This window comes from Xenopus laevis, chromosome 5L (assembly GCF_017654675.1).
Source record: "Xenopus laevis strain J_2021 chromosome 5L, Xenopus_laevis_v10.1, whole genome shotgun sequence".
NCBI lineage: Eukaryota > Metazoa > Chordata > Amphibia > Anura > Pipidae > Xenopus > Xenopus laevis.
In genome coordinates, this window is record NC_054379.1 from 38,140,466 (window position 1) to 38,167,826 (window position 27,361).

General features: G+C 39.5%; 1 protein-coding gene across 3 annotated transcripts in view; it reads left to right on the forward strand.

The window, feature by feature from the left end:
* The first annotated feature begins 312 nt into the window (after positions 1–312).
* atl2.L (atlastin GTPase 2 L homeolog) overlaps positions 313–27,361 on the forward strand; it is a 56,606-nt gene continuing 29,557 nt past the window's right edge. The window contains exons 1-2 of one of the 3 annotated variants that reach the window (XM_041562192.1): positions 313–508; positions 25,403–25,650. In XM_041562192.1, the coding sequence (XP_041418126.1) occupies positions 427–508; positions 25,403–25,650 (330 nt within the window). In that variant the 5' untranslated portion in view covers positions 313–426. 3 annotated transcript variants of the gene reach the window in all.

The window sequence follows — 27,361 nt, forward strand, 5'->3', positions numbered from 1 at the left end:
TTATTTGATACAGACTATTCCCTTTAACAAAAAGCGCAATTGTGACATATATAACTGGCAGCTCCAACGCCAGTAAAGGAATGCCACTAATGTGTCGCAAACTGAACTATCACCAAACTTGCTACTAGACATTGCTGAGACCCCGGAGAAGGAAGCCGTGGCCAAACTGCAGACGGTCCCAGCTTTTTACGTCAGACCGTTTTTCGGGCGGATCACAGAGCGGCTGTGCGCCAGCCATATACGCACTGCTGCATAAGGTAAAGCAGATGCGCTTATCTGTCACTTCTTGCACATGCGCAGTAGCTGACAGCTCCAAGGACCCGGGAGCGGGAGGGAACGTTCGGCCCCCAGGCATCCCTCTTCGAATGCAAGCGTTGTCGTGACGTTTGGGCAGGGGTGGAGCTAGTTTCAAAACCAAGGGCCAAGATGGCGGAGGGCGGCTCGCTGAGGAATAGGACACGCTTTGGTTCGAGGAGTAACGAAGCGATGAATCACGTTGACTATCCAGGTATGTGCGTCCCACGGAGGGGCTGGTGGGAGACACCTGGTGTCAACTGGAGCGGCTGATAACAATGGGGGGAACTGAGCTGAGGGGGGGAATGCGAGTGCTCTTGGACTGCTCTGTGTGACGTCGAATGACATCTTGTCCCTGCTTACAGCGAGGGGTTAATTAAACGCGCGTGCCCGCTCTTGCTGAGCCCTATAAATACTGCTGTATTATGTACTCCAGGGTATTCACGTGATCCACGCACACGCTGTCGTGTCAGGACCCCCCACCTGCCGTGAACCGTAACTGTTTCCAACCCATGTGACCCCCCGTGATGCGTCTCTAGGTGATCAGCTACTGCTCTTTACCTGTGCTCCGACCAGTTCAGCACACGGCATGTCGCTCCAATATGTCAGCTGTTCATTCACAACGGGGATATTCCCATTTCCAACCCCATAGGCAGCGCTGACCTCAGAAGTGTCCCTTGCTCCTGTTTAACTCCATTACATGGCGTGTCTGCATTCTATTGCTGTGTAGCATTACATTTGCTAATGTATGTTATGTGAGCGCTCATTCTCACAGCTGCTGTGTCTAACAAGGTTGCCCAGTCAGCTTTTGTTCAGCTGTGCCCATCTACCTGCTGGGTGGCGGGATCTTTCATTACAGCAGGAGGGTCCTAGGCTGTCTGTCTGTCTGTATAGCAGGGCCGGGTCAAGATATTTTGGCACCCTGTGCAAGGGCTTCAATCAGTGCCCCCACCCGGTCCTATATTATAATTTCCCAGATTACCATTCATATTGCCACCTGCAGGGTTGGACTGGGCCTGCAAGACACTGGGAAAAAATCTCGGTGGGCCCCTGGCTCTTGTGGGCCCAGATCTGCACCCGGTGACACTTCTCTTCTTACTGCCGCAACCTCCCTTGTTCTGGCAGGTCGCGGCAAAAACTAATTTCATACACGTGAGTGGCGCAGGAAACCGGAGGGGGCCCCTGAAACTGAAGCCCCTGGCCCCCTGTACCTGAGCCAGCAGCCATCATGTTGCTTCCATTTGTACCTGTGCCAATGGCAGTCAATCCCTTAGATTGGCCCCAATCTGTACCTGTGCCAGCATAAACTAAAATATCCATCATATTGTTACCACCAATCTGTACCTGTGCCAGCATAAACTAAAATATCCATCATATTGTTACCACCAATCTGTACCTGTGCCAGCATAAACTAAAGCATCAATCATATTGTTACCCCCAATCTGTACCTGTGCCAGCAGCAGGCAAAAAATACACAATATAGCCCCCAAATCTGTACTTGTGCAAGCAAGGGCCAAAAATCCAGCATATTGTCCCCAAATATGTATCTGTGCCAGCAGTAGCCAAAAATCCACAATATTGCCCCAAACATCTCTATATTGCCCTATGTACTTGAGCCAACAGCAGCCAATCCCTCATATTGCCCCCAAGCTGTACATGTGCCAGCAGGTGCCAAAATCCATCATAATGCCCCCATATATGTACCTGTGCCAGCAGCTGTTAAGAGGGACATGGGAGTGCTTCTGCCAGCAGTATGAATAACGGGCAAAAGGGGGAACAGGCGGTTTATAAAATTGAAAAAACGATTAAAGGCCAAGCATACCAGGGTTTAAAAAAGAAAAAAATTCTCCTTAAAAGTGTGCCCCCCAGGCGGGCGCTTACTCTGCCTGCCCCTAGTTCCGGCCCTGCTGTATAGGTGCTGTCATACATGTTGCCCTTAGCAACGCCACTCATAAAAGCAATAGCCACCCACCCTCTCATTTACCAAAATACTTTCAGCCGTCTGAGAACAAAGTGTACCTGTTCTGTTCCGCCATAGAACTGATACATCACAATGTCCTGCCTGCTGTTCATTTCCATTGGCCTTTTGCACCAAAATGGACACATGACGAGTAACGCAGAGTTTGTGTAACTGAAAATCATCTGGATGCAAATGGATATTTTGTTTTTCTAAATACATTAGTAGTAGAACAACGGAAATTCCTGGGCTGATACAGCAATGTTTTCATATCACGGTTACCTTTCTATGAGAAAAGAGAGGCCCTGACCAAAGGTTGGACTTCACTGAGGACATGAGTTAGAAAAAACACTGATTGGTTTGTGATAACTGAAGATAAAAAGAGATTGAACGTTGGAAGACATTGAATATCTCAGGCATAGTCAGCCAGTGATACCTTGAAACACGCATATCTGTCCTTCTGAAACACTTGTGGCCATTCAAGAGAATTTTGTGGCTCTCAGCAGGTCAAAATAGGCCTTGGTATTCCAAGTACAGCAAGGCCCAAACTGCCCCCACCAGTCTGCTAAATAATCACTTTCTATTGCATCTTACTGCATCCCCTCGGACATTTGTCAGAACTCACGTATTGCCAGTCCAGGCCTGGCTCAGAGACTGCTGAAGATACCGAGTGACCACTTTGGATGTCATTGTCATATTATTATTCGGGGGCCCTGAGAATGTAATATTGTGTATAATGTAAAGTGTCGTGACCTAGGGTATGATATTTGGTAGTGATAATCTTTGCTGGCAAAGCAAAGGCTGACTCATTCTACTACTAAAATAGATATGCTACTACTAGCCAAAATGTATATACCGTATATACCCGAGTATAAGCAGAGTTTTTCAGCATCCAAAATGTGCTGAAAAAGTCTACCTCGGCTTATACTCGGGTCAGCGGTACCCGACCAGAGTAGCTGAGATTGCAGTCACTTTTAATCATTCCTATACCAACAGTTCACTTGGGGAGAGACTGCAATATCCCACAGTGCCCTCTGTTGGTTATATGAAAGAATAACAGTGCGCCCTCTGTTGGTTATATGAAAGATTAACAGTGACTGCAATATCACACAGCGCCATCTGTTGGTTGTATGAAAAAATAACAGGGACTGCAATATCACACAGTGCCATCTGTTGGTTGTATGAAAGAATAACAGGGACTGCAATATCACACAGCACCCTCTGTTGGTTATATGAAAGAATAACAGTGATGGCAATATCACACAGCGCCATCTGTTGGTTATACGAAAGATTAATAGTGATGGCAATATCAAACAGCACCCTCTGCACATGGTAGTGGGACAGTGGGACAATGCACACAGTAATCCGTTTGGCAATTCTCTGTCACCATCAGCTTTGCAAAGAAGTACGGTTGATCGATGGGGGGGTCGCTTTGGCAGAATGTGCGCTGCTGGGAGACAGGGCTGTAGTTGTGTCTAGGCTTATACTAGAGTCAATAAGTTTTCCTAGTTTTCATAGGTAAAATTAGGTATCTCGGCTTATACTTGGGTCGGCTTATACTCGAGTATATACGGTAACCACTTTTCGATTGTTACAAAATTCCCATATCATCAGAACACCAGCTGCAAGCATCAATATTTTGTAGCTCTGTTCACAAGCTACAAAAAGGTCCCAAAAAGACCCATTTACCTTTACTTGGTTTCTTTCTGGTGATTATTGCTCAAAAACATAAATTTTTAGGCAATGATTGTCAGGTTGATGAAGTGACAAATAGGTGGTATTCTCCAGCCCACAAAGCTTAAGTGGTTCTCCAAATTTTTTTAGGGGTACTATTAACCATAAATGAAGCAGCAGCCCTTTGTTGATTTCTTGATGAGATTCCGGATATTGATGTAATCTCGCAAAATTTATGGCAAACATGCGTTACTTTACCTAAATGGTTAAAGGAAAACTATACCCCCAAAATGAATACTTAAGCAACAGATAGTTTATATCAAATTGAATGACATATTAAAGAATCTTACCAAACTGGAATATATATTTACATAAATATTGCCCTTTTACATCTCTTGCCTTGAACCACCATTTTGTGACTCTATCTGTGGTGCCTCAGAGATCACCTGACCAGAAATACTACAACACTAACTGTAACAGGAAGAAGTGAGGAAGCAAAAGGCAGAACTCTGTCTGTTAATTGGCTCATGTGACCTAACATGTGGTTTGTATGTGTGCACAGTGAATCTTATGATCTCAGGGGGAGGCCCTTATTTTTTAAAATGGCAATTTTCTATTTATGATTACCCAATGGCACATACTACTAAAAAAGTATATTATTATGATAATTGTTCATTTACATGAAGCAGGGTTTTACACATGAGCTGTTTTACTCAGTATCTTTTAATAGAGATCTACATTGTTTGGAGGGTATAGTTTTCCTTTAATCTTCTTAACAGCCCTAATGGTTGGAGAGGACTTTGATTCAACTGTGTGAGGGAATCAGGAGAGAGGATAGCCAAGACTGTGTTTATACACAATATTTAATGCTTTTTTTATGACAGAAAATATTACTTAGTCTTGGATATAAAATTAAATTTGATATAAAAAGTGGTCATTATTTGATAATGCTGTTCCTTAATGTGTTGCTGGAATAAAAATGTGTTTGGTGCCAAAAGCTTTTACTATTTGCTAGGAGTTGACCTTACTGAGTTTGTCTTAATTTTACAAGATTATTGTAGAAATTGTTGTTGTGTGTAGTTATCCTAATGATCATGCAAGAATAATGAAGTGGTTTCTATGTTCTTCCTGCATTATTGGGGCTTTCTCTGGGTGCTCCAGTTTCCTTCCGCACTTAAAGAATATACTGGTTATTTAACTCCTTATTTATGGGATTCCTGCATGATTTAATCACTCGTATTTCTGTCATTCCCAGGACTTGATAGCCATATAAGTGACTATATTCTATGTGTGGTAGACTGTAAGCTTTATAAAGGCAGTGCTGCATTGATTTTTCCTTTTTTTACCTCCTGGGAGCTTATGTAATTCTTGCACAAGTGAAACACATTACAAATGTGGATGAGGGAATCATTAAGCAAGTCCATGCATACCAAGATTTGGTGGGACAGCGTGGTCAAAATGGGCCATCTAGGCATTTATTGCCCATCAGGAGGAATTCAGATCTATATAATCCTGAGATCCGTGTGGTATTTGAAAAATTTCCAATGGCTGGCTGAAAGTAAAATGAGGCAGTCAAGCTCATTTGTAGCAAACAGTAGGTTATATGGCATCCACCTGTTTGTCCCATGAGCCTGTCAGTTAATTCTGTACTCACTTGAACTATGTACGGCCAGCTTTTGGTTTTTGCCACTGACATTGGTTCATTTAAGAGTAATTTCAAAGTTTGGGAAATACACTTTCACTATCTTATTGGTGGCCTTCTAAACTTTTGGGGCAGCTTTATTAAGGTTTGAGTTGTGTTTTAAATGAAAATTTTGATTTTTCGAGGTTATTTTGGGGCTTAAAACAAAATTAGAATTTTTGCAGCTTTATTATACCCTGACCTTGGAAATAGCTAGAATCCCAAAATACACCATCTAAAACCTGTCAAGGTCATGTAGGAGTCAGCAGCAGATGTTAATTGCCTTCATGGTGTTCTGTTTTTTTTTTTTTGGAGGGTTTTGCCTGAAATCTTAAATTGAGCGATTCGAGATTTTTTTTTTCTTATTTTTTTGCTGAAAACTTGATCAATTAGAGTTCTCAGCTTATTAACCCTGAACTCGCTGATTCAAGTTTTTTTTCCATTCAGGTTTTTTCTTAAATTAGAAACAAGTTGTGGTATAAAAAAAAAAACTATAAAACTCTAAATAACCCCCTTATTGTGGGTATCTGCCTGGCTAAAAATTCCTAGCGATATTTAAAGGACAAGGAACACATACTTCAGTAGTTGCTGCTAACTTGTTGTCACAGAACAGACGGGTATAGTCAGATGATACCTTCATTGTGAGTTCCTTGCAGTGGTCAATGTAACCCATAGAACAGAAATATCATAGAAGAGTTGAAGAGCAACACAACATTGAATTTAACATTTCAATTAGGTTTATGGGTAAAATAGGTGGGGACCCCTGCTTTAGACTGTAATCACCACCAAGGCAGGACTGATGTGAATGTTGTATAATCTCTGTAAAGCTCTGTGAAAATACGTGTTGGCGTTATGTATATAACCTTTACCAGTAATGAAAAAAGCCACGTTTACATAGTAATAGCAGATAAGTTGTATAGTTCTTACACTGCAACATAAACAGTAGTCATTCATGGCTCTCTACTAGACTATATCATTAAAACCTTTCTCATTTGTTGGCAAGAAATAGTTCATTTGCAGGTGCTTGATCAACAGATACAAACTTAAAGAAATCATTTTTAACATTGAATTCAGTGTTGCTGGTGGGGGGCCATATTCATTACTGTGTGATGAACTTTTCTAAAATAACATGGCAGAAATATTATGGCCAGGAAATAAGAGTAAAAATGAGAGTAATTGGGTAGACATGACCCAAAACATGCATTTTACTTATTAGGCTTTGCTAGTTGCTACCCATTCTGTCCTGCAACAGCTTAGTCCTCAACTTGACCCACTAACCACTGGCTATTCTTAAACAAGTGTTGCCTGAAGTGACAGGTGATAAGGCATAAAGTACCTCATCTGCCTCCATAGATCTTATTTAAAAAAAAATTACCGGCATTTTTGCAAGTAACCCACAGATATCTGACTCACCCCTGGACTCTTAAGATATACAGTACTAAGGGGGTTATTTATCAAAGGTTGAATTTTAGAGGTTTTTTTTTTATACCTCGAATAAACTCACAACTCGAATGGTTTCTTATTTAAGCAATGGCAAAACTCAATTCAGCAAGTTTCAAGTTGCGAAACTCAAATTAACTGTAATCGCTTTTGGGCAAAACCCTCTGGGGAAAAAAAAAACAAACATCATGAAGGCTTTCAAATGGTTCAGTGGAGCTCTGCCATTGACTCATACATAACATCAACCAGTTTCAAATGGTGTATTTTTGGATTCAAGCTATTTTTAGGGTCGGGGTATGATAAATCTCGGGGGAAAATTTTTTTTTTTAAACCAACAGATTTTTGACCAAAAAAAAAAAAGAAACTACTTGAAAACTTGACTTTTTGTGGAAAACACAACTCGATCCTTAATAAATCTGCCTCTAAGTGTCTTTTACAATTACTTATACAGATTACTTGACAGCAATATTTGCATTGTTTATACCCACTGTAGGCTCTACAGCAACTTCCTCACTCAGCATAATGGGTATGACCTGGACTCTGACCTAAAATGTGATACTCTCTGCCTTCTACCCCCATCCCTATGGCTTGCTTAGTCACCCACAACTTTCATTCTCATTATTGCTGTGTTTTTTAGACCCAGTAGCACAAGATATTCAAGCTATTCCATGAATGCTGTATATCCTCTTTCATTAAGGCGCTCAAGTGAACTTGCAGCTAGTCCCTTGTTTCAACCTTTAGTTGGTTCAATTTTTAGTTGATTTATTTAGTTCCCTGTCCCTGAGGGGTCGGGTGAAGACTCCACAGCAGGAGATTGGCTGTGCTTCTCATGAGTGTGTTTTCAAACAATTAGAGTAGCTTTTGACACCTTTATGAGCAAGCCACTCTGTGCACGGAGAGTGAATTTTCTGGTACCCATTTGATTCTGGCTCATGAAAGAAATGGAGTTTGTATTACTGGTTACAGCAGGAAAGGTGACTTTTGTGTGCTTTCATTGATGGGACAATATCCCAGAAATATTGGTTATACCTATTCTACTGCAGATGTATAGCATAAACCGCTATGGGACCTGTTATCCAGAATGCTTGCGCCATGGGGTTTTCCAGATTTTGGATCGTCATACCTTATGTTTACTATAAAAATCATGTAAACATGAAATAAACCCAACAGGCTAGTTTAGCCAAAAAACTTGAATTATATCTTAGTTGAGATCAAGTACAAGGTACTGTTTTGTTATTACAGAGAAAAAGGAAATCATTTTTAAAAATTTGGATTATTAGTATAAAATGGAATTTATGGGAGACAGCCTTCCCATAATTCGGAGCTCTCTGGATAGCGGGTTTCCGAATAAAAGATCCCATACGTGTACCTGTCATAGTTTTTAGAAATGACTGGAAGCCTCAGAATACGTCTGAATGATAAATGTATGTAATTAAATGAAATGCATGGCCGAGGTATGCTGATGTAACATAAGCTCCTTTCTCTTATATCTCAGCGGGTGGAGATCTTCTCCCTGACCTACTTTTCAGCGTACCATATCCCAAGGGATCTTCCAGTTAAAAATAATCTACATTTACCAACTGAAGTTACTACAAGTGCTGCGCTACTGTCAATTGCTAGTAGCCAATTTGCACATTCTGTGCTAGGTGCAGCTGCTAAGAATCCGTACACAAGGATGTTTGGTATGCATTTATTGTACTGGGTTTTTATACGTTCAACTGCATGACAACACGAGTATTCATTGATCAGTCTGCCCTATGGGTGCGCATGCACAGGAGCGAACCTTAATGCTGCTGGCCATACAGAAACCACTTCATACTTGAGGAATGTAGAAAACATCATCTGCACAATATATACATTTAAGCTCTGTAGCTAATAATTACAAATGTATCAAAAGGTTCTGTTGTTATTATCCGTTTGTTTCTTACAGGTACACCACATGTAATAAAATCAAATCAAATGTACTTCTAATAGTAAAATATGAAGGCACCAAACCCTTTCATCATATAAAGCCATGAGGCTGTTAGTGCAGTGCTTTTTTTTTTTTTTAATAAAGGCCATGGGTTTCCAAGGTGATTTCTGAAACCCTCATTTTACAATGATCTCGCTTATCCCTTATAATATCTGATGACATCATTAAGCACGTGTTATACAGTTTATCTGTAAATATATACCTGTGATTTATATATATATATATATATATATATATATATATATATATATATATATATATATATTTTTATTCACTATATATATATATATATAGATAGATAGATAGATATATGATCAAGGTCTATGATTTAGACGAAACGTTGATCTTCCAATAAAATAATTTATTCTTTTTCACAAATCCTTTGAGTGCTGGACTTCTTCCCTGATATATGGGATCTGTTATCCAAGAACCCATTATCCAGAAAGCTCCGAATTATGGAAAGGCTGTCTCCCATAGAGTCCATTTTATCCACGTTTTTAAAAATAATTTCCTTATTCTCTGTAATAATTAAGCAGTACCTTGTACTTAATCCAAACTGAGATATAATTAATCATTATTGGTAGCAAAACCAGACTATTGTGCTTACATGATTTTCTAGTAGACTTAAAGGAGAGCCAAACCCTTGCTAATAAAAACACATACCCCCCTACCCTACATAAACCCCCCTCCCTGTTCCTGGCCAGCCTAAGTGGTAAATGCCCCTAACTCTTTACTGCAGATTCAGGGCATTGGAGTTCACAGGCGTCTTCTTTTTGGGAATAGAGCTTTGTAACGGCGCATGCGCAGTTGGCTCAGTAGTTCCGGTCCCGAGCAACTACGCATGCACTGAAAGCCACGGAAATTGCAGAAGTGCTGGAAGAAGACCCGAAGATTACCAATGATTCCTGAAGAGAAGAAGATGAACTCCGATGCCCTGAATCTGCACCGAGGGGTAAGTATGAGACCAGAAAACCTCATCAGGTCTCATACCTGTACAGTATGTACACAATAAATTTTTTATGTGAGGTTATGTGACTCCCACCTTGTGCAGACCTTTCTCTCTGTTGAATAGAAATGCAGGTGTATTTGTGGGTAGCGCATTTTATCTGCAGATTTGCATTTATACAAATAAGAAAGGTGCTGCTTTGTTTGGCTGATGAGTTCTCCTTAAAGCTTTTATAAACACCTGTACAATGTGTGTTTGACTGTCAGTCCGTACATCTCAGTGAGACAAAATAAACCAGAGAATATAATTAATATGCCATTTAAAGGAACTGTAACACCAAAATTGGTTTACATGCATTCAGAAACACTACTAGAATTTATGTATAAGCTGCTGTGTAGCCATGGGGGCAACCACTGATGGTGAATAGGGCAAAAAGGCTCCTGTTTACACAGCAGATAACAACCTGCATTGAATTAAGGATAGGGGCACACTGGGCAATTCGAGGAGATTTAGTCGCCTGCGCTAAAGCACATGCAGCTTTTCGTTTTCCCAAGTTGCCCGAAGTTGCCTCACCAGGAAACTTTGGGCGGCTTCAGAATAGGAAGTGCTGCATGTGCTTTATCGCAGGCAATTTTTCATTTTAGTCATCGTAAGACCGAGGGAAGGCGTTCGGTGAGATTGGCGACTAAATCTCCCCGAATCGTCCAGTGTGCCACTACCCTAAGTATCATTCATTGCATAACTATATAGCATGTTTGTTTCCAAGAAATAATTTAGTTGTAAATGCTCGACAGACACAAACTTCAAATGTGTGTAAATGGAGTTTGTACTTTTAGAGTGCTCCTTTTAAAGGGGTGGTTTACATTCATTTTTAGTATGTTCTATAATGGCTAATTCTAAGCAACTTTTCATTTGGCCTTCATTTTTTCTCTTTAATAGTTTAATTATTTGTATTTTTCTTCTGACTCTTTCCAGCTTTCACATGGGGTTCACTGACCCATCTAGAAGACAGATTCTCTGCAAGCCTACACATTTATTTTTATTACTCCTCTCTCTATTCAGGCCCTCTCATATTCATACTCCAGAATTTTATTGACCATTTTCATGGTCGTAAGGAAAATTGGACCCTAGCAAACAGATTGCTGAAATTGCAAACCAAAAAGCTGATGAATAAAAAGCTAAATAACTCAAAAAACAAAAATAATAAAAAATGAAAACCAATTGTCTCAGAATATCATACTAAAAGTTAATTTAAAGGGGAACAGCCCCTTTTTTTGCAGTCTTTCATTTGTCTTTCATTTTGACTCTCCTAGTGCAGTATGTAAACCATAAATGTATTTGTATACTTCACCTTGCAAAGCACCTTTACATGCCCTTCGATTACACAGAACTGCACCTTCTTTTACTAAACCTCTGCTTGTGCAGATCTATGATTATATGTCTATTAATGCAGCAAGCAAGTAGAGGCATGCACACCTAATACAGCACCTATAATTCTTGTGGTTGGTAGCTGATTATTTTTTAGCTCTTTATCAGTTAATTAATTTTTTTCAGCACTTGGATAAGTAACTAAAATAATACTTACCGGTAGTTAATTGAATGAAAAGTAAACACAGTTTTCCCCTTCTCACCCCTAATTTGCATATGCAAATTAGGACTCTGATTTGGTTTGGTATTCGGCCAAATCTTTCATGAAGGATTCGGGGGTTCGGCCGAATCCAAAATAGTTTACTTAATGCGGAAACAATTTGTCAATGTAAGGTATGCAGATCCAAATTATGGAAAGATCCGTTATCCGGAAAGCCCCAGTTCCCGAGCATTCCGGATAACAGGTGCCATACCTGTATTATCTTGTGAATGCTTCATTTGTAGCAATATGCCGAAAGTAATACTTTTCTGTTTGTCAGGTTTTCTTATTTATGACACTATTAAATGTGGTCAAGCTGCCATTAGATCACAATAAGGTTATATAATATAGACATAATTCAAACCTGCTCCTTGGTCGTGCCGGCCTGTGTGCACGGTACATATATATCATTTGGAATCATCCAGGCAGCATACACATACATACTCGAGCACTTGAGAAAGGGGGAGGAACCCCCAAAACATTGTGTGTAGATTTCAATAAATATCTTAAAGGAGAAACAAACCCCTTATTGAAAAAACCCTACCCACATAGACCCCCCTCCCTCCTTATGCCCTGCCTAGCTGCCCCCCCCCCCCGGGCAAATGTCTTTAACTTTTTACTTAACCCTCGGTGCAGATTCAGGGATCGGCGTTCACGGCAGCCATCTTCCGGGCCTTAGTGTCTTCTATAGGCGCTTCAGCAATTTCCGTCCATTTCGGCGTACACGCAGTTGTCTCGACCACGGAAATTGCTCCGACTGCACATGCGCTGCTCCGCCGGTCTCATTCTCAGATTACTGAAGACCCGGAAAATGGCTGCCGTGAACTCTAATCCCTGAATCTGCACCGAGGGGTGATTAAAAAGTTAGGGGCATTTGCCCAGGGTAGCAGCTAGACTGGGGGGGGGGAGGAGTGAGGGGGTAGGTTTTTTATTTTTTTTTAATAAGGGGTTTGTTTCTCCTTTAAGGGTTTTAGCACATTTGCTGTTGTGAGTGCCATCTGACTTCTTAGCATATATTCGCATACGCATAGATGCATATTTATCAAAGGTTGCATTTTAGTGGTTTTTTCTAAACGCACAAACTCTAAGGGGGTTATTCATCAGAGGTTGAATTTCAGAGTTTTATATATCTTGAATGGACAGCCAACTTGAATGGTTTTTTTATTTAAACAAAAAATTTAATGGGAAAAAGAGTTCCGGGATTAACAACCTGAAAACTCGAATTGATTGTTTTCGTCTGGGAAAAAAAACTCTAATTGATTGAGTTTTCAAGCAAAACCCTCTGAAAAAAACTTAAACAGCATGAAGGTCTTCAAATGGTTCAAGGGACCTCTGCCATTGACTCCTACATGACCTCGACAGGTTTTTATTTTCAGATTTAAGCTATTTTCAGGGTCGAGGTATAATAAATCTCGAAAAATTCCAATTTTTTTTTTTACCCAGAAAATTTTGACCAAAAATATAAACTTGAAAACTTAAATTTTCGTAGAAAACACAACCCGAACCTTAAAAAATGTACCCCTATAACAAAGAAGGTCATGGAATTTCTGAATAAAAAAGTACGAATGCAAAATTAATGCGCTAAAAAATACGAATACCTCAAAAAATTTGTTTTTTCCAACAATTCCTTGCAGGAAAAAAATCTGAAAACATCTAAAAGCCCGAATTGATTTAAAACGGTCTGATGAGATTTGACTTCTATAGGACCTCAACAACTTTTTCCTAGCAAAGTTTTGTATTAGCGGTTTTCATGCTTTTTACACGTAAAAAATCTTAAAGGTTTAGAAGGAAAACCACCTTTTTTTTTTTTTTTTTTTTTTTCTTTTTGAAAAAAAGAAAATTGTTCGTAAATGGGGCCCCAAAAACCGAAAGGGGGTCTCCAAAACATAAAGGAAATGTTTATTTTGTAATAACTTAGTGGACTTGTCAGAATTCACTAATGGGATAATATCAGTAGCTATTCGGGCGCATTGATGGTTTGGAGTTATTTTGGAACATCACACAACAGTATAGAAAACTTCATTTGTTGTATCAGTCGCATTGTTTGCTTTGCTTACTATATAGTGAATAAAGTACCCCCTCTTGTAAAATATAAGGATATTATAAGTTACCGAGGAGTTTCATGACCATATATGTTTTTATACAGGTCATGGAACTCCGAGGTAACTTCTAATATCCTCATATTTTACAACTGGGGGTACTTTATTTATTATAATACACAAGTTTCAGTGAGTCATGTGACAGAAATGACATCAGAACTCACCGTTTATAACTGATGACATCAGAACTCACCGTTTATAAGGATATAATTTACAGGATATTCATGGCTTTTGTGTATTATATTTGTATAATACACAAAAGGCATGAATATCCTGTAAATTATATCCTTATAAACGGTGAGTTCTGATGTCATCAGTTATAAACGGTGAGTTCTGATGTCATTTCTGTCACATGACTCGCTGAAACTTGTGTATTATAATAAATAAAGTACCCCCAGTTGCAAAATATGAGGATATTATAAGTTACCTCGGAGTTCCATGACCTATTTAAAAACACTCGCCCTTTGGCCTTGTATTTTTATATGGTCATGAAACTCCTCGGTAACTTATAATATCCTTATATTTTACAAGAAGGCGTACTTTATTCACTATATAATGCTCCCTTGCAAGGTTTTCAGCTGTCACATTTCCGCTGAGAGTTTCCATGCGGGTTTTCATGCTGCTCCTTATATCGAGGTTTTTCCATACACAGAATTACTTGCACGTTTCGAATGTATTCTCAGTTGCTAAAGATCACTAGATCCATAAGATCTCATTTCTAGTTGCTTCCAGTAAATGTTTTTGCAGTACTGATACTCACACTCTGGTTAATTCAAATCTCCATTATTAAGGCCTGTTCCACATACACTGCATTTTAATTCTCTCTAATATGCTCTTCCTGGTAATTTACCCTTTGTCTGTAAAATGTTCAGCCATATACCTTCAGCCTTATAATTCATTCCTACAATTATTTCTTCCTTTATGCTGGCTCATGCTTAAAGGTTTTCTAAACCTAAACATGAATCGATGTAAACGTAGTGTGGTCCTCTGAGCATTTTATAGTCATTTCCTATTTTTAGTGAATTCTGTCATATAAACTGCCTTAGACACTTCTAAACTGCTGAGACCTGACATTTGGCTCAGCAGTTCTCTTTAAAGGTCAAAGTGTCTGCAACCCTAACTGCACTTTACTTTTGTATAGTCAGGAGTTTAGAACATGGTCTCCTTCTGTATTTGTGATGTAATCATGTGATTCATTGAGCCGTCATTCACCAATACAAGTGATGCAATCCACTGCCATTAATATTAGCCATATTTTACTAGTACAGGTATAGAATCCGTTATCTGGAAACCCGTTATCAAGAAAGCTCCAAATTACGGAAAGTTCGTCTCCCACTACATTTTTTTCAGATTTTTTTTCTCAAGGCCACAAAAATACATACTATCCATGAAGTTTCTCCTCCCTTTGCAGCATGGACACCCCCTCTACTGGGAAGGCTTAAATATTAGATGTTGGAATATTGTTGTACAGAATTGCTTATTTTTAGCGAAAGAGCATTAGTGAGTTTGCCCCCCCCCCCTCAGACCTGGCTTGTATTTCAGTTCCTCCCACAGGTATTAAAGGGGTGGTTCAACTTTTAGTTAACTTTTAGTATTGTTATAGAATGGCCAGATGGCCAGTTCTAAGCAACTTTTCGATTGCTCTTCATTATTATATATATATATATATATAATGAATAAAGTACCCCCTCTTGTAAAATATAAGGATATTATAAGTTACCGAGGAGTTTCATGACCATATAAATACATTTATACAGGTCATGGAACTCTGAGGTAACTACTAATATCCTCATATTTTGCAACTGGGGGTACTTTATTATAATACACAAATTTCAGTGAGTCATATGACAGAAATGACATCAGAACTCACCGTTTATTAGGATATCATTTACAAAATATTCATGGCTTTTGTGTATTATAAAGATATTATTAGTCATGGGGAGTCAGGCTGATTGATGTATATGTATATATATGTGTGTGTGTGTGTGTGTGTGTGTGTATATATATATATATATATATATATTCCGCGAGTGCTTACTTTTCTCCTTTTTTTGCATTGTTTGGTTAGCACCCAGCAATTTCATATTTGAGACAGTGACAATAAGGTATTTTTTAAATGTAAAAGAATAAAATATTTTTTTATTTATAAAGTCCCGTTAGTGCCACAGATTGTTTGCAAATAGGAATATACATATATACACACATACACACACACACATATACACAAAGGTATGGGATCCATTATTCGGAAACCCGTTAGACTCCATTGTAATCAAATATTTAAAAATTTTAAAAATGATTTCCCTTTTCCAGCATGGGTAAATGTAACTGTAGGCTAATGGAGTCCGGAACCTCACCTATGTGTATTCACCTGCTTTCTGTACACTGTCATACTTCATTTACTCTAGTGCTTGTTTTACCTGATATAAGGCTCGCTGCTCAGCTTTTATTTAACCCTACCTCACATGCTGTTATTGTCTGCAGGAATTACCCTTTCAGCTTGATTCCCTCCATTTGTACTTTTGCTTATGTCAGGTCACTGACATAAATAAATATATATATGTGTGTGTGTGTGTGTGTATATGTCCATGATCCTGAAATTACAAAAGTTTTAAAGTTTTGCCAGTGCAGTAAGGGGTTAAAGACATTTGTTATCTGTAGTATTCCTGCAGCTTAATCAGTGTAGTACTAATTGGAGAACTTTGGAATGTGCGATTTCTCTGTTGAGAAATAAGATTATGAAAAACAGGCACTTCCATAATGTTCCCAGTTTATTAAACACACCATTTAAAAAAATTAAAAAAAATGGTGCTACATTCATCTGTAGATGGATCTGATCTGCTGTAGACTGACAGAGAAGGTGTCTTGGATGATGCTAACAGAAAATCTGCCTACAAAATCTATTGTTCTTTTTCTGCTAAATATCTTTTCTTGTGGTCCACCAATACTTCAGTATGCATTGGTCTAAGATTTTACACATTTTTCTACTGCATTTTTACACCAAAATGTTATACAGGTATGTGACCGGTTATCCAGAATGCTCGGGACCTGGGGTTTTCCTGATTTAGGGTCTTCCTGTAATTTGGATCTCCATAATTTAAAGGCCCCCATACACAGGCCGATAAAAGCTGTCGGCAGTTTATTGGCCCGTGTGTGGGGCCATCCGACGGGCTTTCCTGATCAATATCTGGGCCAAAGTATGCCAGATCTCGGTGGGGCAGGTTAAACAAATCCTGACCGCCCTTATCGGATCCATTATGATCCGATCGTTCGAGGGCCCACGATCGGATTAGCCTGATATAGCCCACTTAAATGTGGGCATATGGAGGAAGAATCCGCTCTTTTTTCAACATCGCCAAGCGAGCGGATCTCTAGGTCTATGGCCACCTTAAGTCTGCTAAAAAAAATAATTAAACATCACCAATGGCCAATTGTTTTTTTTTAATAACCCAAAGTAAAACCTCCATGTGTGAAATCGTCCTAATGAATTGTGCCGTCAGATGTAAAATTCACATAGAACACATTTCCTCAAAATGTCTAGAACAAATTTAGTGAACAAATGCAGGATGACTTCCATTTTGCACAATATGAATGCCAGTTACTCCTAGCATTTACTAAAGAATTTGCTTCAGCTTCATCTGCCTGATGTCCTTCCAACTTCTTCTGGCTTGGCTGCTCTTTTACACTATGTCCTCGTCACAGAGTTGTCAGTGCAGAGCTCTGGTACAGCCTGATCTTGACTATGATGGGTTGGTTATGAAAGTCTGAAAAACCAAAGTAGCCAGTGAATACCACCAATAAATAACACTGAATAGGAGCATTTTGCTTACCTCTCAGATTCTAAAGCGAAAAGCCAACCACATAATCAGAATTTCTACCCATCTTCTAAATACAGTTTTAACATTCTACATAGATGCCCAATAAGATTGAAAAAGGCCTACGCTCTTGCAGCACCTTCATAAAGTTCACAGACTGTATCTTTCTATAGATCTACTGGTATGGGATCCGTTATCTGCTAACCCATTAGGGCCAGGGCACACTTTTAGATTCGGGGAAATTAGTCGCCCAGCGACAAATCTCCTCTTCTTTGGGGCGACTAATCTACCCGAACTGCCTACCGCCGGCTAGAATGTAAATTGCTGGCGGGATGGCACTCTGAGCGCTTTTTTTTCCAACGTTGACTCACAAGGAAACTTCGGGCGCCTTTGGAAAACGAAGAGTTCAGAGTGCCATCCCACCGGCGATTTACATTCTAGCCGGCGGGAGGCAGTGATACCGTTGATCTAGGAGGTATTTGCGTTTTTTTCTTTTAACACTTGTTTGGATTTGCAATAGGGATGCACCACCTCCAGGATTCTGTTCAGTATTCAGCCCTTTTCAACATGATTTGGATTTGGCCGGATCTTAATGCCAAACAACTTAAAGTCCTCTGGGGCGTACACTACCCTAGACTCTGCATAAAGCCATTGCTTTTCTTAATCCCAGAGGGTCACTTGATCCTGCCTGTGCCAACCACATAGGACTTTAAAGTGGACCTGTCACCCAGACACACAAAGCTGTATAATAAAAGTCCTTTTCAAATTAAACATGAGCTACAATTTACGTTTTTTTATTAAAGCATTCATAGCTGTTGTAAGTTTATTTAAAAATCTCAGCTGTCAATCAAATATTGTCTGCCCTCCTCTATGCCTTAGGCATAGAGGCGGGGCTAGGGTTGCCACACGGCCGGTATTCTACCGGCCTAGCCGGTAAAATACCTGCCAAGGCCGGGGCCGGTATTACAAATTTACCGGCAATGTAGCTGCCGGTAAATTTGTAATACGATCAAAAGGAGCCCTCGGCCTGCCCCCAATCCCCTGCAACTTACCTTTTTCTTTGCCTCTTCTAGCGTCCGCGGGTCTCCATCATGTGGCCCGCCCCTTTTGACATCACGCCCACCCCTTTTGAGGCCCCGCCCCCCAGCAGCCAGTAATTTTTTTTATAAAAGGTGGCAACCCCAGGCGGGGCAGACAATTACTTTCACTTTCCATTCAGAACTTCCTAGATGTCACTGCTCTCCACACATTTCCCCTCTCTTACCATTTAATTGTGTAACCAGGGCATGGGGATGGACTTCAGGTCCCCCCATTCTGGTGCACAAACAAGATTCTGAGATGATACAAGGCTTGTCTTAACAGTGTCCACAAAATGGCTCCTGCCTGCTTGCTATAATTATGAATTCCCAGACTCAAGGAAACAAAATTCACATAATTTATACAGTGTAATTAAAGTTCATTTTTTGTTCATTTTGGGTGACGGGTCCCCTTTAACACCTTTACAAGCTCTGACCTCTTACTTGTTGGGACAACCCAATCCTCTCCCTCCTGAAAATCCTACTTGGCAAACTGTGATCTAGGTGGGTCCCTATTCTGTCTACTTGCTAGGGATACCCTATAATGGGGCAAGTCATTTGTAGGGATTCCATTTTCTATGAATTTGATTTATGAATTAGAGACATGATCATGCTAGGTTCATTGGGTGCTTGTTGGTTCTCTTGTCTCCACAGTGTGGGTGTGCTCATAATTATCAATCCACTTAAATCGTGCACTGTATCTATTGAATTAAACTAATCCTTTTTTCTTGTAATCCTTCGATCCGCATTAATCCTTCTATCCTCGTTAATCTTGCTAATTGAAATGCCTGGTGGCCGTGTTGTTCCCATGCCTTAAATATAGGATCACAGAGATCCCCTTTTAAAGAGTGATCAGATCAGTTTAAAAGTATGACATTCTTTACTCTCGCCTGTTTATGTAAATAAATTGTACTACGTCAAGCCAGGTATTGCAGTGAAATGTGGATTTTCTTGGAGGCTGAAGATGTGCATGCAGACAAGTATCAAGAATGTTGTGTTTAATTTTAATGAAATTTGTTTTTGATCACTTTTTTTTTTATAAAGTTCAAGTTTAGTTTAATTCTTTAATGTTTGCACATCGTTTCTGATCCTATAAAAAGAGCTTAGGTTACTGCAACATCACTCCAACTAGGACATAGTAGTTTACCTTATCTTTTGTATTTTTCTTGGTGTCTTGTTAATGTCTGTGACAGTGTGATTATGGCACAAGCAAGTCATTATGCACTTAACATCAGCCTATACACTAAAAGCACCATGAAGAATTAACTATCCTTTATTTCCCACTTTTATAAGAGAGTTGCCAGAGAGAAGTAGTAGAGATTCAAGAATTCAGAGAATATATATCTCCATTGTTGCCTATTCCAGCTTTTAGGAAAATGGGGCATCTCGTCTTGCTGTGCTTATGAAAGTGGGAAATAAAGGATAGTTGGTTCGTTTATGGTGCTTTTAGCACATAGGCTGATGTTAGGCAAAATCAAACTGAGGGGGTTATTTATCAAAAGTTGAATTTTAGAGCTTTTTTACAATTCGAATAGTTTCTAATTTAAGAAAAAAAACTTGAACGGAAAAAATCACTGAGTTCTGAGTTTACAACCTGAAAACTAAAATTCATCAGGTTTTCCGCGAAATAAAGAAAACTTCGAATTGTTCAAGACAGGTTTTAGATGGTGTATTTTCGGATTGGAGCTATTTCCAGGTTGTGGTATAATAAAATACCAAAAAAATAACCTCGAAAACTCGAATTTTTGTGAAAAACACAATTCGATCCTTAATAAATCTGCCCCTGAATGTCACAGACATTAATAAGACACCAAGAAAAATACATAACATAAGGAAAACTACAAGGCAACTGCTGATGTCCTAGATGGAGTGGTGTTAAAGTAACCTAAGCTCTTTTTATAGGGGCAGAAATTAAGGAATTAAGGCCTCGTTATTAAAAGAAAAAGTGATGATAAGCAAATCCATTGATTAAAAGGGTACATATGATCTTTTCTGGTGTCTTGTGCCTTTATTCTGGGCAGCTAAAAAAAAAAAAAAAAAAAAAAAAAAAAGTTTCTAGTGCACTGCTAGTCAACCGAATGCTTGTGCACCACTAATGAGATATCTGCACCAAATGGAGAAGGTTTGCCATATGCACTACTTTTCTCCTAGCAGTACTGGGATCAGCCTATCCATTAATTACATGGATGGATCCGTTACTTGGAAACCAGTTATCCAGAAAGCTCTGAATTACGGAAAGGCCATCTTCCATAGACTCCATTTTATCCAAATAATCCACATTTTTAAAAACAATTTCTCTTATCCCTTTAATAATAAGTATAGTATATACAACCGGCACACAAGTCCAAAATCAAGCAGGGACAAGCCCTTGCTGTGTTTATTTGCAAAGTGCAACGTTTCGTGGTAAACCCCTTTGTCAAGCATACCTTTACCATCACCTGTATTGGAGGATACCGAAACCTTCTTCACTGAGCACCGGGCTTTCACGATATGGAAAGCCAGGGTTTGCAAGTTGGTAGTATTACACTACTCTGTAATAATAGAACAGTACCTTGAACTTGATCCCAACTAAGATATAATTAATCCTTATTGGAGGCAAAACCAGCATACACCAGGTCCTGAGCATTCTGAATAAAACATACCTTTATATTCAATATTCATATTCAATCCTCCATGAGCATCTTCCAGACCTTCAGATGGTGTTCCAGCCTGTGGCCCTCCAAATGTTATATTACAACTCTCAACATTCTGTTCACTGCCTTCAACCACCATTAGTTAAGTTGGGGGGCACTAGTGATGTGCGTGTCGGGATTTCCCTAACCCGCCCTCCCTTAGCACGCACCCGTCCGCATCCCTGCTTCCGGGTTGCTTTTATACACCCGCTCCACCCGCCAATGATATCACTAAAGGGGGCGGGGCGAGCAGGCGAAGCGTCTAGAAAAGATGAATTCGGAAGCTGGCATTTGACGGTGGCGAGCGGGAAGAGCAGGAGAAGAGCTCAACCCGCCACCTGATTAGAAGAGTGCGATTTCGGTCCGAACCCACCCAACCTGCGGGTATCAGGTTGGGCCCGCACATCACTAGGGGGCACATATTTTCCAAAAAGAGTCCATTAATGTTCTATCTGGATTTATTAAATTAGGTTTAATTGCGAAACGCTTTATCAGTTTTATTACATTTAGATTCCCCTTAGTCAGGCTTTTAATATTCTAATTCTTATTATGTTGTAATATACCTTGTAAATTTCCTCTGATCTTTCACCTTCTACTTCTTGAGAGATTTGTTGCAAGTTTGTACGGCAAATCTTCTGGCGGTACAGCATGCTTTTGCCACATGGCGCACACGGGTATTCTCAGCCGACATGGGAAACACGTGTGTAGACTTTATGCAGCTGAGCGGTATATATCAGTTAATGAAAGAGAGAGGTGAGTTTGATGCGGCCGACTGACTGATCTGATGGTTGTTAGTTTCAGGAGCTGTAAACCAGGCTTTGATAACATGTTGTACTGTTGCTCCCAGGATAGATATACACGGCAGACGTTTGCCATTCCCAGCTGTAAATGCATTAGTATAGACTTTACAGTAGCAACACACGTATAACCTATAGCAACCAATCAACAAACATTGTGAGGCACATTCATCAAGGGTCAAATTTCAATTTCATGTTTCTATTTTTTTAACTCGCATGAATTCGAAATTCGATTGGGGAACATTTATTAAAAGAATCAAATATGGCAAACTCGGTCGAATTTTACATACCCAAAGACTCAATTTGAATTCGACCAGAAAAAAGAATGTCAGGAAGGCTACAAACATCTCCAAATTGGTCACTGAACCACTCCCATTGACTTATACAGCAATTCAGCAGGTTTTAGGTGGCGAATAGTCAAATATGAATCTTGAAAATCTAATTTGAATTTTTTTAAAAAACTCTAAATGAGTTTGGATAATTCCCTAGTCGAATTTGACAGTTTTGACCTAAAAAAAAACCCCATAATAAATCTGCCCCTGTGTGTCGGTCTATACAGAAAGTCACACAGCCAAAAATTTTCCCTGATATCCGGAAGTGACACCATGCGCAAAAATTTGTTTGAAAAAACTGGATGTTCCTGAAACAACTTGATGCTACTCGTACATGCACATATGCTACCTTGATGTCACTGAACGTTTACTACCCTGGAATTTTAAAAATAGGAAAAATGGGATTCCGTAACATGAGACTAGAGGAGAGAAGTCAAGAACAGAAAAGTCCGGAAAAAATAGCGGGGTTGACAGCTCTGCTATAACATTACATAAACGCAATAAGATCGTTTTGCCACCAATATGGTTCCATGCAGCTTAGTTCCCATCAAGTACAAACTACTGTTAATTATTAGAGAAAAAGGAAATTATTTTTAAAAAATGTAATCATTTGCTTAAAATGGATTCTATAGGAGTTGACCTTACCGTATTTTGGAACTTTCAGGATTTCCTGATAAGAGATCCCATACATGTACAAGTATGTACCTGGTAGGCTACAGCTATAGAAATATGGATTTTATAAGACGGTTCAGTTGAGTAACCCCCTTTATGATGTGCCCATAATGCACACTCCCAGTTATGCCGCAGGTCAAGTGGCTATTTCAGGCTGCCCGATATTCCACATGGGCAGAAATGTGCTGCGTACTTTTGTTTTTGGAGAAAGGTGGAAAGATAAAAAAAAATACAAACAAAAGAGAGAACGTTCCAAATCCAGAATTTGGTTTGGGATTTGATCAATCCAAACACTTTTTCCAGGATTGCAGTTTGATGAATCCAAACCCTTAATGGCATGTGCCTTTATCCCTTTTTCTCTTCATGGATATTTCTTTGGGGGGATTTAAAGAGGGAATTTTCGTGAAAATTAGGGATGCACCAAATCCACTTTTTGGGATTCGGACGAATTCCCTAATCCTTGCAATATGCAAATTAGAAAAGGAAAAGGTGAGAAAAATGTTTTGTACTTCCTTGTTTTGTGACAGTCAACATGATTTCCTTTCCCACACATAATTTACATATGCAAATTAGGATTCGGTTTGGCCATGCACAAGGATTCGCCCGAATCCTGCTGAAAAAGACCGAATTCTGGATTTAGTGCATCCCTACTGAAAATTAAAATTAAGTATAAGCTTCCTCATACTGAAGTAAGAAACTTTCTAAACACAATCAATTAAAAAATGCTGCATCGTTTCTAAAATAATCAAGTTTACTGTATCTTCACTATTCCTCACTCAGCATCTGTTTCTCTTCATTCTGTCTTCATGCAGCAGTTGGGTGTCAGATAGTCATTGACTGTTAAGGTGGCCATACATGGATAGATCCGCTCGTTTGGCGATGTCGCCAACGAGCGGATCTCCCTCCGATATGCCCACCTTGAGGTCGGGCAGATCCGATCGTGGGCCCTAGGGCCCAACGATCGGATCCTAGCATTCGCAAACGGGCGGTCGGATCGCGGGACCGCATCAACGAACAGATGCGCCCGCGATCCGACGGTATTTTTAATCCCATCCGATCGAGATCTGTCCGACTTTCGGCCAGATCTCGATCGGGGAAGCCCGTCGGGGGCCCCCATACACGGGCCAATAAGCTGCCGACTTGGTCTGTCGGCAGCTTTTATCGGCCCGTGTATGGCCACCTTTAGATCCAATATATCTTATAGGGGGCTTCCTTTCCAAGCAGATGTATTAGAGCTCACTCAAATAACTGATTTCAGTACAAACAATCTAACAAAATAACTGCCTTTTGCACAAATTCTGCATGTAGAGAGACGTGATGTCTGGGGATTTTAATGGTGAGCTCTAATGCATCTTGTAGGCAAAAGGAGCCCCTCTTAAAGATGTATTCGATCTAACGGTTAATGAATATCTGACACCCAACTCCTGAATGAAGACAGAATGAGGAGTAACAGTCAAGTCAGTGCATGGTTGTTAAGGTAATGTTGCCCCAGCAACCAGATGGCTGAAATTATTAACTGGACGTCCGTTTTATAAGTTTAATGACTCAAAAAACCACAGATAATAAAAACTGAAAACCAATTGCAAATTGGACTCTCTACATCATACATCGTACTAAAGGGTAACTCAAAGGTTGACATTTCTATATTGAGTGGTTTCGTTTAACATATCCAGAGAATCCTGCATACTCAAGCCATTCAATAGCTAGTCCTCTAAAGATGGAAAATGCAGAGTGCGGAAGGCTGAATAACAAGATGGCTTATGTAAGGTTGGGGGAATTGGCTAAGTACTTTTCCGGCACATCAGAGACTCTACCATAAAGCTTAATGCTTTCTGTATTGTTTCTTTGTTTCAGTTCAATTGCTCCTTTCACACGAAGCACAAGGGTTTTAAGAGATTTATTGAAGAGTATTTGCAATAATTGGTGGCACTATGGAACACTGTAGCACTCCCAGCACAGTTCCAGATTTAAGTTTTCTGGTACAGGAATGTGATCTGTTATCCGGAAAGCTCGGAATTACAGGAATTATGGAAGGTCTTCCATTGACTCCACTTTTATTTAAATAATTAAATTTTTTAAAAGCTATTTTCTTTTTCTCTGTAATAATAAAACAGTAGCTTGTATTTGATCCAAACTAAGATATAATTAATCCTTATTGGAAGCAAAACCAGCCTATTGGGTTTATTTAATGTGTACGTGATTTTATAGTAGACTTAAGGTATGAAGAACCCCCCCCCCTCTGAATAATTTCAAGTAATGAAATCTTCACAGGAAGCATTTTCATGCTCTGAAAAAATCAAACAGAAAATATGTTTTTTATTTAAACCCTTCCAATTTCTCCTTTGCAGATGAAAATTTTGTGGAAGAGATCCAGCTTAATTCCGACACTGAAGTTATGGAGAAACCGCGTCCAATCCAGATCGTCCTGGCTCATGAAGATGATCATAACTTTGAGTTGGATGAGACGGCATTGGAAAGCATACTGATGCAGGATCATATCCGGGATCTCAATGTGGTTGTACTGTCCGTGGCAGGGGCATTCAGAAAAGGCAAATCTTTCCTGCTTGACTTCATGCTCCGCTTCATGTACAGCCAGGTATATACAGTAATTCTCTCTTTAGCATTAAATCTTGTGTATAAAACTGACAAAGTTCTACACCTAATATAATCCATACTTTATTTAAAGGTGTATACTGTCATGGGAAAAAAAGTTGTTTTTTTTTTCCTCCAAAATGCACCGGTTAATAGTGCTGCTCCAGCAGAATTCTGCACTGAAATCCATTCACAGATTTTTACATTAGATTTTAAATTTATTGTCGGTTTCCCAGCTGTCCCCAGTCATGTGACTCCCCCCCCCCACAGCAGCCTAACAGCAGAACAATGGGAAGGTAACCAGATAGCAGCTCCCTAACACAAGATAACAGCTGCCTTGTAGATATAAGAACAATGCTCTCTAGTAAAGTCCAGGTCCCTCTAGGACACATCCAATTGCATTGAGTAGGAGAAACGGCAGCCTGCCAGAAAGCAGTTCCATCTTAAAGTTCTGGCTCTTTCTGAAAGCACATGACCAGGCAAAATGACCTGAGATGGTGCCTACACACCAATATTACACTTGCTGGTTCAGGAATTAAATTTTATATTGTAGAGTGAATTATTTGCAGTGTAATTTAGAAATAAAATCTACATCATAAAAATCATGACAGAATCCCTTTAAGCATCCATCCATCCTGTGTATTGCTCTACCTGCTGTGCTGTTGGTGGTGACCACCTGCTGAGCTGTTGGTGGTGGAGCAGTCTTCTATTATAATGGAAACATGATCTGATTAATGATTGGTGTTTTGTATGCAGCCATATAACTGGAATCCAGTAACATTCTGTTATGTATTAGTGCTTTCTTTCAGTAATGGCATTTACTTGAATGAAGGGGATAAACAGGTAAATAGATTGTTCCAGATTGCATTTCCTAAAGTCAGTGAAGAAAATAGAAGCTATTTACAGTTAGGTCTATAAATCTTTGGACAAAGACAACTGTTTTCTAATTTTGTACATTACCACAATGAATTTTAAATGAAACAACTCGGATGCAGTTGAACTGCAGACTTTCAGCTTTAATTCGGTGGGTTGAACAAATTTTAACAATCTTTGTATGAAGATCCAGATTACCGATACATCCCCAGGTCATGAGCATTCTGGATAACAGGTCCCATACCTGTATAATGTCCTAATAAATGTAGAGGGAACTCTCATGAGAGCAGTGACACATAACGAGCTATTTATGTAAGGTTACAATAATAGAAACACTGGTTCGCATGTAATAAGTACCCATTGGAGCAGTAATATTGATTCTGTTTTCGTCAGGTTGCGTAGAATGATCCGGTAAGACATTTGCTGGAAGAACTGGCTGGTTATTCAACCTGACACATGTGAGAGTAACATTCGAATCTGTTCAGCAGCTGGGAAGGTCGGCTTTCTGACCAAATAAATCTTCTCAACTGAAACACCTTAAAGTGGACCTGTCATCAAAAAAAAAATATTCCAAATCCTATTTTATCACATTAGTTAAGCACAATTAACTTTAATTACACTGTATAAATTATTTGAATCTTGTTTCCTTCAGTCTGGGAATTCATAATTATAACAAGCAGGCAGGAGCCATTTTGTGGACACTGTTATTAAGGCAAACCTTGCATCATCTCAGAATCTTGTTTGTGCACCAGAATGGGGGACCCGATCTCCATCCCCATGCCCTGGTTACACAATTAAATGGTGAAGAGATCTGGGGGGGGGGAGTACAGTGACATCTAGGA